At 49.7% G+C, this 12,413-nt stretch overlaps 1 protein-coding gene across 3 annotated transcripts in view; it reads left to right on the top strand.

Moving 5' to 3' along the window:
• LOC111859226 (regulating synaptic membrane exocytosis protein 1-like) overlaps nucleotides 1-12,413 on the top strand; it is a 31,448-nt gene that overhangs the window by 7,672 nt on the left and 11,363 nt on the right. For all 3 annotated transcript variants that reach the window (XM_072709559.1, XM_023841734.2, XM_023841743.2), the window contains exons 4-16: nucleotides 2,961-3,205; nucleotides 4,115-4,767; nucleotides 6,220-6,260; nucleotides 6,736-6,846; nucleotides 7,235-7,334; nucleotides 8,365-8,488; nucleotides 8,616-8,633; nucleotides 8,868-8,911; nucleotides 9,098-9,207; nucleotides 9,314-9,444; nucleotides 11,187-11,358; nucleotides 11,638-11,776; nucleotides 12,110-12,233. In XM_072709559.1, coding sequence (XP_072565660.1) covers nucleotides 2,961-3,205; nucleotides 4,115-4,767; nucleotides 6,220-6,260; nucleotides 6,736-6,846; nucleotides 7,235-7,334; nucleotides 8,365-8,488; nucleotides 8,616-8,633; nucleotides 8,868-8,911; nucleotides 9,098-9,207; nucleotides 9,314-9,444; nucleotides 11,187-11,358; nucleotides 11,638-11,776; nucleotides 12,110-12,233 — 2,012 coding nt within the window. The remainder of the gene's footprint in view (nucleotides 1-2,960; nucleotides 3,206-4,114; nucleotides 4,768-6,219; nucleotides 6,261-6,735; nucleotides 6,847-7,234; nucleotides 7,335-8,364; nucleotides 8,489-8,615; nucleotides 8,634-8,867; nucleotides 8,912-9,097; nucleotides 9,208-9,313; nucleotides 9,445-11,186; nucleotides 11,359-11,637; nucleotides 11,777-12,109; nucleotides 12,234-12,413) is intronic.

Raw genomic sequence — 12,413 nt, 5'->3', positions numbered from 1 at the left:
TCAGGTGGCTCTGTCCTAAAGCCACACAAGCTTTCCCTTGGTGACGTCATTTTGGCAATGCCAGCAGAAATTAGTGTGACGGGGCTTTTATTCAGATGCAAGTGATTCTGGAACAAGATTATCTTCGGATTATCTTTCCCTTGCTGGACTGTACCAAACATCCAAGAGCCGTCTATTCTCTGGGGGTGTGTTATAAGGTCACCGCACTAAGGCCTGTTTGATCCACTCCGCGCCATTGAAAATCAACTTTTATTCTGAGCAAAGCCTGCCTTCCTTTAATTACTTAATATTAGTCTTCTTTTGTGTGCAGGCTGTGTACGGTGCGAATTTAGCGTTTGGCTATGTGGCTATGAGAACCAGCATCACAGTGGTGCCCCGTTCGATGGGGAGATGGATGCCATGGGGCATCCCAGGAACCAGCTGGGATTTAGCCGGCATAATCCTTCCTGGGAATATTTACTGGGGTGCCTGACAGCTGTGGGTAGTGCATCTGATTTACTTCAGATTAGTTTGGATTGATGCCAGGCATCATCCAATCAGAGGGACTGTTTATTTTGTTTTTTTGTTTTTTGTTTGTCCCTGCCCCTGTTCCACTCGGCTGCTAGAACTGTGGATGGTTCCGCTCCCCTTCTTCCTCGTTCTCCTTTTGCGCTGTTTCTAAAGAGCTCCCATCCCGTCCAGCTAACCAATGAATGGCGAGTGATAGGACCAGGTAGGGTCAGGACCACCAGGTAGGGTCAGGACCACCAGGTAGGGTCAGGACCACCAGGTAGGGTCAGGACCACCTGTGGAACCTTCACCTCTACATGGACGGAGATCTGTAAGTATGTGACTGTTTCTTGTGGGGTGATGTCGTGACCTACCAGTCGGTCGTGGATCCTCCTCCGGAGCGAATCCATGTTTTTTCTTTGCCCTCCTCTAATTAGTCGTGCTTGGCAGGTGAGTCTGTCTGGGATGAGGCTAGCGGGAAAAGACAGGACCGCTGATGGAAACGCCATCCGCTCTGTGGAAACACTGACCTCATTCCGACTGCTATAAATGCTGCTTGCTCGTTTTAGGCTTGGTGCTGCATCTCGTACCTGAGCAGACTTTGCAAGAAAAAAAAAACACACACACACACACACACACACTGAGAGACAGTGATGAGAAGAATGACCAAATAAGAAACTTTACGTAACTGCGAACTGCGTGTCTATGTCTTGTACCCTGTTGAGTTTGGCACATTTGCGTTCTGTAGGATTCTGGTGTCTCTTCTGCAGTAACTGTAGGGTGCGTGTCACTGTAAAACTGTGACAGCTAGTTTGGGGTTTTTCAACGGAATCAGTGGCTTGATTTGTCACATGAGGCACGCAGAACAGGTCCGTGTTTCACCCTAATAACATGGGCGATTCTAGGATTTTTTTTTTTATGGTGAGAGAGGGGCAGGGGCATAAGCAGGGTCTTAGCTCATACAGAGGAGCCAACCATTATTAGCCAGTGTCTGTGTGCCCCCACCCCTATATACATCCCGGAGTGTGACTGCTTGGATCTGGCCTCCACCAGTCTAACACCATTCCTGTCTATAGTCCTGGCTATATCTGCTTGAGTGTTGTTCGCACTTAACTAACAGACCTGTGCTCTTGTTCTATCCCTAGCATCCTACTTTATTATGTTAAAATACCTAAATAATTTTTGTGCAAATGGTCGCTGCTTGATCCTGCTGAGATGTTGCACACTATATTGCAGGCTGTTGCTGATATTTCCCTTTATTCTGTACTTTATTAGTACTGTACATTGCTGTGGCTATCTGCACATCCTTTCCTGTCGCACAATCTATTCCATGCATTGTCACTACTCATATTGCACTGCCTCATCCCTTCGTGCACTGCCTCATCTCTTCGTGCACTGCCTCATCTCTTCGTGCACTGATGTCTTGTCCAGGCACATGGGTGGGGGTTGAAAGTGAAAGTGAAAGTTGAAAGTGCCTTCTGATGTTCCAGACCAGTGTTTCCCGATCCGGTCCTCGGGGACCCATAGGCAGTCCACATTTTTTCTCAATTTTGTTTTGCAAAAATGTGGACTGTCTGGCAGGGAGCTGGAAGGGAGTAAAAACATGGACCGTCTGTGGGTCCCTCACACTGGGTTGGGAAACGCTGTTCTAGATGCCTCTTATCAATAACCGACGATCAATGCAAAACTTACTGAGAGGATCCCCCAACACGATCAGGGAAATTAACAGAGGAGAACCACTTCTCCCACCAATAAAATGTTCAGGTAGAACCCCTTCATTTGAGCACCTGCCCTTTGAAAATTCTATGCACATGACTGGTCTTGTCCTGCTGTTCCCTCGTGCAGCTATCCCTTCCCCTGCAAGTGCAGCATAAGGACGTTCACACATGCAGCTCTGGAAAAAAATTAAGACACCACTCTATAGTTCTTAAAAATCAGCATTTAAATCCTGGTCTAATCCTGGTTCTGCTGGCAGAAGGCTACACTGTGAGACATGCTGCTTCCAGGCTCAAAAACCAGCCAGGTAAAAGGCAGAAGCAACTTTCCAATGCCAGAGATGACCATAAACTTATCCGGCAGTGCCTCATAAATCGAAGGATGAGCTCAAGTGACCTTCAAAAGGAATGGGAAACATTAAGTGGTGTGAGGTGCACTGCTAGGACAGTTTGTAATCAGGCTCCTAGAAGCAGGACTGGAGTCCCATAAAGCAAGGAAGAAGTCCTTTATTATTAATGATTAGAGCCAGGCTAGAGTTTGCAAAAATATGTGTATTTTCCATAGGTGCATACTCGTAAATTGAGAAATCAGTGAAACTGAAAATTTGCTGTGGTCTCTTAATTTTTTCCAGAGCGGTAAACTTGAAGCTTGGAAAGGGATCTTCACCAGTGCAATGTAGCAGGACCCTGTCTCAGGGTTGGTAGCACCTCTGCCGGTCTTCCTCCTCCTTCCCCTCTTTTCTGTCACCCCCGCAGGTGATCTGGGTATGCAACCTGTGCCGCAAGCAGCCGGAGATTCTCACCGGATCGGCTCGCCGGGCACCGGGGCAGGGTTCCGATCCCTCCTTGGCGGACGTGGCCAAGAGTGACCCGGGCATGTGCGGCGACAAGCAGGAGCTCCACAATCCACGGAACCGTCTGTCAGAGATCGACGCCGGACCTGACCCTGCTCGAATGGACCCCCCCGGCTGTCGTTCCCGGAGCGAGCCCCCGAGGGGAAGGTGCGTCAGCTGCTCCCCACCACGGCAGGTGGCCTGCTTGTTGATTTGCACTGACTCGTTATGACTCACACTGACTCACACTGACTCCAGCCAGTTGCATAGTGTAATCAGTTATTCCGCTGATTGTAATGCTCTCTCTGAAAGGGATTGTGCCAGCCTCACAATGGTATAAATCTGGGAGAATAAAACCCAAATGCCTTTCTCTCCATTTTAAACCCAAAATGAAAATTCTCTCTTGCTGAGATTGCATTTTGTAATATGATTTTTAATCGCAGTTTATCTGATCCTCTTTTAAATGTTGTAGCTGGTCTGAATAAGAAGCCAGGTCACACATCTAATCCGGGTGCAAATGGACATGTCCTCTTTGGTCTGTTATTTTGTAGGACTTTTATGTTCATATAGCATTTAAAATGATTTTGAGTTTACCGGTAGAAAGTGAGTATGGCCGGAATGTTAAAGAATAGCTTGGTGTAATTCTGTCACAAGCTGGTCCCTCAAAGGCCGTTCCCTCGTTAATGAAGTGGTGTCTCGTTAATTAGCCGACGTCCCATGACGTGGTCCTGTGGACTGCCGCTCTCTCTCACAGCATCTCGATAATCCGTCATCCTCTCTCATGAGCTGGTATCTCGATAATTTGGCAGTCTGCCGCTAATGACGTGTTTTCTGATGAGGTGCTCATTTGTAGTCCTACCCATGAGCGGCGGTCAGGACCGGCCCAAGGCATAAGCGGATTTTGCGGCTGCTTTGGACCCGGCGGCCACCAGGGGGCCCCGATTTGACCAGCCTGTCTGAATGGGATGGAAGATGATAGCTGAGAACTTGTTTAATCACATTTCGCTTAGACCCCCAAAAAGGATTGGGTGGGTCCTGGCAGAGGTTAACACTCTGGTACTTGGCCCCCGTCCCCAGGAGATTGGCGGAGTCAGCCCCAGAGCAGAGCGAGAAGGCCAGACTTCCCAGAGAGCGGCCAAGGAAACAGCTGCAGAAGGGACACTCCCATGATCTCAGCCACCGCGATGGGGAGAAGAGACCCAGCAGGGAGGACGTGCAGCTCGAGCCCCGCTACCGCAGCAGCCCCCACCTGGAGACATGCCAGCTGGAAGAGGAAGCGAAAGCCCCCATTGGCCGCCAGGAGCGCAGGCGCTGCCACGCAACCAATCACAAGTCTGGTCCCGCCGAAGAGGCGGAGCTTGGAGATGCACCTGACGGCAGACGGGGGGGTGAGAGAGAAAGGACCGTGGCCAACCCAGTCGTGTCAGCGCAGAACCATGTCGACCCAGTATCGCTGCACCTTAGGGAGCCCCCAGACTGGAGCAGAAGGCAGCAAGGTTGCCCCGAGCTCACAGAGGTGCAGGACCACAGGCCACATGGTGCCCCACATGGAAGGGCAGCCAACGTGAGCAATGATTCGCCGGGGATTAACCAATCGGAGTCCCCGCCCGTGCTCCGCCCCTGCAGGGTCAAGCGTGGAGTCAGCAAGAGGCACATGTCTCCCAGCAGCTCAGAGGAAGAGGAGTACGCCAACTGTGATGAAGCAGCGATGAGCAGAACCCCTGAGAGAGGTAAGCGCCATGCTGGACAGCCAAAATGTACAAGCTCTCCACAACCATTTGTCCTGTGGGGTTGGACAATCACACTATGGGTTACTCCATCCCACTATGGGCAGTTCAGACTAATAACATCATCTGTCCATATGAACACGGGGTAAACTACATATACAAACAGCTCATGGTGGGATAGGAACCCACAACCTTATGCATATGAGGCTGCAACACTGCTCGTGCCACCCTGGTCTTTAATCATAATTAAACCCCCTAAAGTGCTGGTGGGTCTTTAGGATGCTGAGTGTGTGGTTAAAAATACATTTTAAGCGTTTTTGCTAATGTCAGACTTTCTTTTGCTAATTAACAGTGCATGAAGGCATTGTGCTACAGTAATTGCAATATGTTCATTTACTATCACTGCACTGTGTTTTGTTAAATAAACTTGATTTGAAATTTTAAAAAGTGGGTCATGACTTAATGACCAAAGGAACAGGTGCGTCCTCAGGTTAAACCAGCTGAGAACCACAGCTCCGAAGTGCTTACCTGAGGGTTAGGGTTAGGGTTAGGGTTAGGGTTAGGTGTGCGATGGGAGCTCATTTCGAGAGCCTGATACAGATCTGTTCATTAAAGAGCTCCCACCCCTGCCTGCTGCTGAGATAAATTAGCATTTATTTCTGGTGCCTCGGTCTGCGGAGACCCTGAGGCAACAAGCAAAACATGAAGTACTTCAGTGTCGTTATCTCTCTTTTTGGGTTTGCATTTGTGTCCAGTGAGAGTTTATTGGGAGTGCGTTGTCACTCTGTAGTGGCCTGGTAAAGCTTCGTTTGAAGTGACGGCTTTCTGTCAGCATGCAAGAGGTCATCCCTTTGTGTACTGCAGTGTATATTAGTGCGGTATTACAGGAATATGGTATGACATGATGTTTTGGGAATACTGCGGGTATTTTTGTTTGGCAAAATATTACCGTTATTAATGTTATCGTGCCCCCCCCCCCGTCTCTTCCCTGGGCAAATTTTATCACTAAGATGTCAAAATACTGGAGTAAATACCGTATATCACGGTAGAATGCCTGGACAGTATATTAGAGTTTAAAATGCGTGTGGGAGTTTTACTTACACAAAAATGTTCTGAGAGCAGAAGGAGAAATAATTGGTTCAGAGAGATAACCAATCAGATTGTAGAGGAGGCAGGTCCAAGCAGCTAGAGGAGGCGTGATCAAGACATCCAGTTACTTGGACCCACCTCTTCTACAATTTGATTGGTTAACTCTCTGAATTCCCATGAATGTTTAAAATGTCCTTAAGATTGTGTTTGCTGGCAGTAACGCACTGAATGTGTATGTTCTCACAATGCTAGACAGTTTCTGAAACGAAATATGAAATGACAGCCTTGCCGTGTGTCTGTGTATAAGTCACAGGCTTCTGTTATCTTGGTTCCAGTCCTGTTCCTCATCCTCTGTCTCTCCCTAAGGAGCCTGGAAGAGCTGTCACCAGGACACAGCACTGTGGCAGGTATGTGGCAGTAAGGGTTAGGTCTCTCTAGCTTTCATCGGAAGGTTGTGGGATCAAATCCTGTGCTGGCAGAGTGATTGTATTTCTGTTCTTATTTGTGTGTCTTATAGAATACTAAGATGATATATGTGAAAACTAAAGAATATCTAATTACCTATACTAGAATTGTAACTTTTTATACTAGAGTTGTTACTAGAACTGTAACTTTTTAGAGTATTTTTAAGATTATCTTTCACTCACTGCTGATTGGCTGAACTTGTCCTTCGCTCACTGCTGATTGGCTGGACTTGTCCATCACCTACTGCTCATTGGCGTGTGCAGAGCTGTCATGGCTCAGCTGTGCTCAGTGCTTGGAGTGTCGTTACTTTTGTCCCTATGTGTGTGTGTGTCGTGTTTGTGTGTATGAGGATCAGGCGGCCTTTAAGGGCACAGAGATGGTTGCTCTGCTGTGGGATTACACGCCTGTCTCCTGCAGCATCCCACATCATGGCAGCCGTCCAAAGAAGGCGATCGTTTAATCGGACGGATCGCTCTGAGCCGCGGGACAGCTCTGTCGGCGGGGGCAGGAGGACAACTGGGCCTCAAGGTGAGGGTGTGAATAGGGAAGGAAGTGAATGATGGCACTGACTGTGAGAGAGAGGCCAAGAGACTGACATCACCGACTAGGTGAGTGACATCATTGGTGGAGGTCATTGACATTTGGGAGTCGGACCTGGGGTGTCTTGCTATTGAGGCAAAGGCAGGGGTGATTCAAGGACTTTTTAAGGTGGGGAGCATAAGATGGGCCATAATTCTTACAGATAGGCCAACCTTATAATTAGCCAATAATATGTTTTGAATCAGTGAATGAAGGATGGGGCATTCGGTGGACCAATCAGCTTTCAGCTATGACTAGTGTCCCTGTAGCCCCGCCCCTGTGTACACCGCTGGCTCGAGGTCACCCGCTGAGATCTCCACTCCTGACGTTCACGCAGGTCGTCGGAGGGAAGGTCACAGAGGCGGGAGAACTGGGAGCCTTCATCACCAAGGTGAAGAAGGGAAGCCTCGCTGACCTGGTGGGCCATCTGCGAGCAGGTCAGGTCCTGGGGGGGGGGTGCTGCCGTAACCATGGCGATACACATCTGTCACCAAACACCAAACGCTGATGCTGGCAGTAAATAGACTCAGTCCTCTGTGCTTCAGGAGACAGGGTCAGCATGGTTCTAAGACAGCATGACTCCTTCTGACTTTGTCTGGTTTGATCTAACAGTATAATTATTATCTATATATATAACAGATGTCCATTCATCTAGCTTCCCAGCAGGGGAAGTTCTGGGGTCAGAGGACATCTACGGCTCAGCCTACAAACTGCAAAAACGATTGTAAGAATAGAACTAGGGCTTTGGCAAAATAATTCGGGACTTCAGCCCTGCAGGTCCGCCCCTGATACCATTCTTGCTTCCCATCACTTGTCAAGTGCTTGATTGGCAGGTGCTGCAGCCTATCCGGGGCAGCCTAGGGTACAAGGCGTGGGGAACACACTGGATAGGATTGATGCCATTAGCAGTATTTTTCCAAAGATGCATATAATCACAACAGTTTTTTTGTAATTTATACAGCTATATCATTTAAGAATGTCATGAGTACAGATAGAGAGTTCCCATTGTTTTGAAGCTTTTTTTTGTATTCCCTGAATTGCTTTGAGCCCGGTACACCACTACAGACATTTATCGCGGTAATTCAAAAAGTATCTGACGGATCTCTTTCAAACTTCTCAGTCACGTTGTATGGGTGAAGGTCTGGAACTGCTCGAATTTTGAGACAAATCGCACCAAAATTGAAGTAGCGCCCCATAGTGGTAGCAAAGAGAAATGCAGCCTCATACACCGTTCTGATTATATTGTGACAAGTCACACAAAGTCGGGCTTTTAATAGAGGTGGTGAGAATGTATGGGGGACTAGAGATGATAAAGTTTGGAGGGTGGAGGAGGAGTAGAGATTATATGGAGAAGGAGGTAACGGGATTGACCGGGGAATACATCGTTAGCGTTCCACCAGCATCTGGTGGTTTTGGTGACTGGTCCAGTCACTTATGCCCTCCATCACCAGCTGCTCCTCATTCCAGGCGACAAGGTGCTGCAGTGGAACGGGAAGTCGTTGGTAGGAGCCACCAAAAAGGACGTCTACAACATCATTCTGGAATCCATAATGGACCCTCAAGTCGAAATAGTCGTCTCAAGACCTGTCAGGTAATTCTGGAGTGCAGTGTGTTTCAGGTACAAGCGAACGGAGGTTTGTACTTTTCGTCCCTGTTTATGTGACGGATGAGGAATAATGTATTAATCGATTTCTTTCCGAAATATCCCCCCGGCGAAGGCTGTATAAAACATATCAGTAAGTAAACCAGAAGCATTGAAACACTTCAGCCTTCTGCTGTTCCTTGATCCCAGTGTCTCCTGTGAGTTTTGACAAAGGTTTGGTCGATTCCCACAGAAAACAATTTCCCCTTATGAAAGATGTGCGTGTTTGTGAATGTGTTTGTGTACGTAAGAAAGGAATGTCTGTACCATCCTGAATGTTTATGATCAATATCTATGTGTTATAATTAAATGTATGTTCTTGTTGTAGAGATGTACCAAGAATTCAAGGGATGTCCCCTCCAGTAGAAGCCAGTAAGTGTTTATACTCAATGCTGGGGTGTTAAGATGTAAGTCTAAATTAGTGACATAGCACACAGTTATAGGAAGAAACACCTCAAACTTGGAGATTTTAGCCTTGTTATGTAATAAGCCATTCTGTAGCATGTTAACACCTTGGCTAATATTAGCCCATTGGCTAAAGCAGCCCCTTCTACACAGGATCAGGCTCATATGATTTCCCGAAAATGGAGCCCCCATCTCCGCCCCCCAGGTCCCCCAGCAGCGGCACACTCAGAGATAAGCCCCAGCTGCTCCCAGGACAGCTGTCTGTGAGTGACCTTTGACCTAATGTCATGTGACGCTCACTGGTTGCTAATGTCACGTGATCGCACTCGTTGGTTCAGTGTTCCCTGACCGAGAGCCTGTTCCGTACAGGTGAAGCTGTGGTACGACAACGTGGGCCATCAGCTGATCGTCAACGTGCTACAGGCCACTGAGCTCCCTGCTCGCCCTGATGGTCGACCCCGCAATCCATATGTCAAAATGTACTTTCTCCCTGACAGGAGGTACGTTTCTGGCGCAGTTTCCATTTTCAGACTCTTCCTTATTTATCGCGATTGTTAGGAGACCATGTGACCCCCTAGTGTAGAATACTGGATCTTTTTTGGGCTATTATACACCCGTGTGCAAATTAGCTGAAACAAGTTGTTACGCAGACATGCATGTAGTGGCCTGCAGGGGGTGCCAACTCTCACGCCTTTAGTGTGACACTCACGCTTTCAGACTCTCACGCTCAGGCAAGAAATCTCACGACAAATCTATGTTATACCATTATAAAACTAAAATTAGCCGCATCAAAAGTGTTGGGGTAGTCTGCAAACCCTACAGACTATTTACAAGTTAATAAAACTGTTGCATACATGAAAATTAGCGTGCGGACTTGTCTCGAATTGAAAATCTCACACCAGCCAGCTGACCAAAGTTGGTGACACTGGGCCTGGGACCTGCTGGTTGGCAGAGCCAAAAGTGCAGAGCGGGTGCAGAGGGGATGGACAGAGGAGGTACTGTCCCCAGAGACTGGCAGGCCTGCTCGGGTGGGGTTAGAGCTGGGTGGATGGACAGAGGAGGCACTGTGCCCAGAGACTGGCAGGCCTGCTCTGGTGGGCTTAGAGCTGAGTGGATGGACAGAGGAGGCACTGTGCCCAGAGACTGGCAGGCCTGCTCTGGTGGGCTTAGAGCTGAGTGGGTGGACAGAGGAGGCACTGTGCCCAGAGACTGGCAGGCCTGCTCGGGTGGGGTTAGAGCTGCGTGGGTGGACAGAGGAGGCGCTGTGCCCAGAGACTGGCAGGCCTGCTCTGGTGGGCTTAGAGCTGAGTGGGTGGACAGAGGAGGCACTGTGCCCAGAGACTGGCAGGCCTGCTCAGGTGGGGTTAGAGCTGCGTGGATGGACAGAGGAGGCACTGTGCCCACAGACTGGCAGGCCTGCTCGGTGGGCTTAGAGCTGAGTGGGTGGACAGAGGAGGCACTGTGCCCAGAGACTGGCAGGCCTGCTCGGGTGGGCTTAGAGCTGAGTGGGTGGACAGAGGAGGCACTGTGCCCAGAGACTGGCAGGCCTGCTCGGGTGGGCTTAGAGCTGAGTGGGTGGACAGAGGAGGCACTGTGCCCAGAGACTGGCAGGCCTGCTTGGCTGGGGTTAGAGCTGCATGGATGGACAGAGGAGGCACTGTGCCCAGAGACTGGCAGGCCTGCTCTGGTGGACTTAGAGCTGAGTGGGTGGACAGAGGAGGCACTGTGCCCAGAGACTGGCAGGCCTGCTCTAGTGGGCTTAGAGCTGAGTGGGTGGACAGAGGAGGCACTGTGCCCAGAGACTGGCAGGCCTGCTCGGGTGGGGTTAGAGCTGGGCGGTATGATTGTGCTTCAGCCATCCATTTATGTTTCAGGTGAATGCTCTGGGGTTCAGGTGCCCCCCCGTGTCGTCATAGGATTTCCTCTGGATTCTGCCCCACAGTCCAAAAACATGCTGAGGTTAATTAGACTTGCCAAATGCCCCACAGGCATGAATGGTGTGTGTACCCTGTAATGGATAGGCGCCCCATCCTGGGTTATTCCCATACAACTTTTATCAGTCCACCAGGTCCTAAATCTGGACCCAAGGTGATCAGTATGAATTAAAGTGACTATGATGTCCATCTTAACTATGGTCAATCTGACTGCATATAGACATGACAACTTGTTTCAATTAATTTGCACAATTGTGTAATTTCAGCCTATGACAAGGCTTGTCTAATGCAGAGTTATGCCTTTCCAGTGACAAGAGCAAACGCAGGAGCAAGACGGTGAGGAAGACTTTGGCCCCCAGGTGGAACCAAACCTTCCTGTACGGCCAGGTCCAACGGAGGGATCTCCGGGAGCGTACGCTGGAGCTGAGCATGTGGGACCAGCCGCACGCTCGGGAGGAGGAGAGCCATTTCCTGGGGGAGGTGGGACTTCCTGCACGAGGCAGGCCTTCGCTGGCAGAGATAGTCTCGCCCACTTCCAGGCGAAAAAAGCAATCCAAAACCCGCCATGAATAAATCAGACCCATATGTTTATGAGATTTGATCCTTAATTATAATATTTATTACCGTGTTGTTATTCTGTCTCAGACTGATTGAAAACAGATGGGACCCTTTACTGCAGTAATGGTGTCGTTTATACCAGTATCTGGTCCATGCTGGTGACGTGCGTGAACATGCCCTGTCTGTTGGCTGGCTGGATAGGTCCTGATCGAGCTGGAGACGGCGCTGTTGGACGACAAGCCGCACTGGTACCAGTTGCAGGCCCGCGACGCCTCCTCGGGTCCGACGCCCCTGCCTCGCAAGTACCACCGTGGGAACGGTTCTAATGGGAAGCTGAGGGGTGCGTATAAGTTCCTTGGACATGGGGGGGGGGGGGGTAACCAGGATGCCATCCTGGCGGTTGACATTTGGGTATGTTCGGTGGGCACCAGTGTTGCCCTGATGTGTAGATGTTGTCAACCCCAGATGATCCATTTGGGTACTGAGTGAAAGGGGCCCTACAAAATCTGGAACCTAATTGGTTTGGTCTGGGCTAAGGGGCTTATAGGGTCCCAAAATCTCTAGGGGCCCCCTGTGTTCAGATTTTTCTGGGCAGTGAAGACCTTAGACCCCATGCTTGAGCTCAGTGTTGATCTGGTCCCCTTCCTTTGTTTGTGTCCCCCATGTGACCCAGAGTGCGGTTCTAGAGAGAGGGAGAGGTCCGGCAATCTTTTGTCACCTGAGCCGCAGCCCATGGCACCACAGTGGGATGAGCAGGATGAGCCCCCCCAGCCGGCCCCTGGCGTGATCCTGCACAGGTCAGTGCTGCCCCTAGGCTTAGCCAATCACAGCGCACCTGGCTGGGTCGTGTTTAAGTGGGCAGAGATCCTCCACCATGGGTGGTCCCTGGAAACATGGGAAGGAGACCCCAACTTGCTGGCATTGTATGAAGAACTTTGCTACTGTGCTGAACAACACTTGGACCAGCGATAATGTCA

The sequence above is a fragment of the Paramormyrops kingsleyae genome, chromosome 3, assembly GCF_048594095.1.
Source record: "Paramormyrops kingsleyae isolate MSU_618 chromosome 3, PKINGS_0.4, whole genome shotgun sequence".
Taxonomy (NCBI): Eukaryota; Metazoa; Chordata; class Actinopteri; order Osteoglossiformes; family Mormyridae; genus Paramormyrops; species Paramormyrops kingsleyae.
Note: the sequence above shows the minus strand (reverse complement) of the source record. Positions and strands in the feature narration are given on the sequence as shown.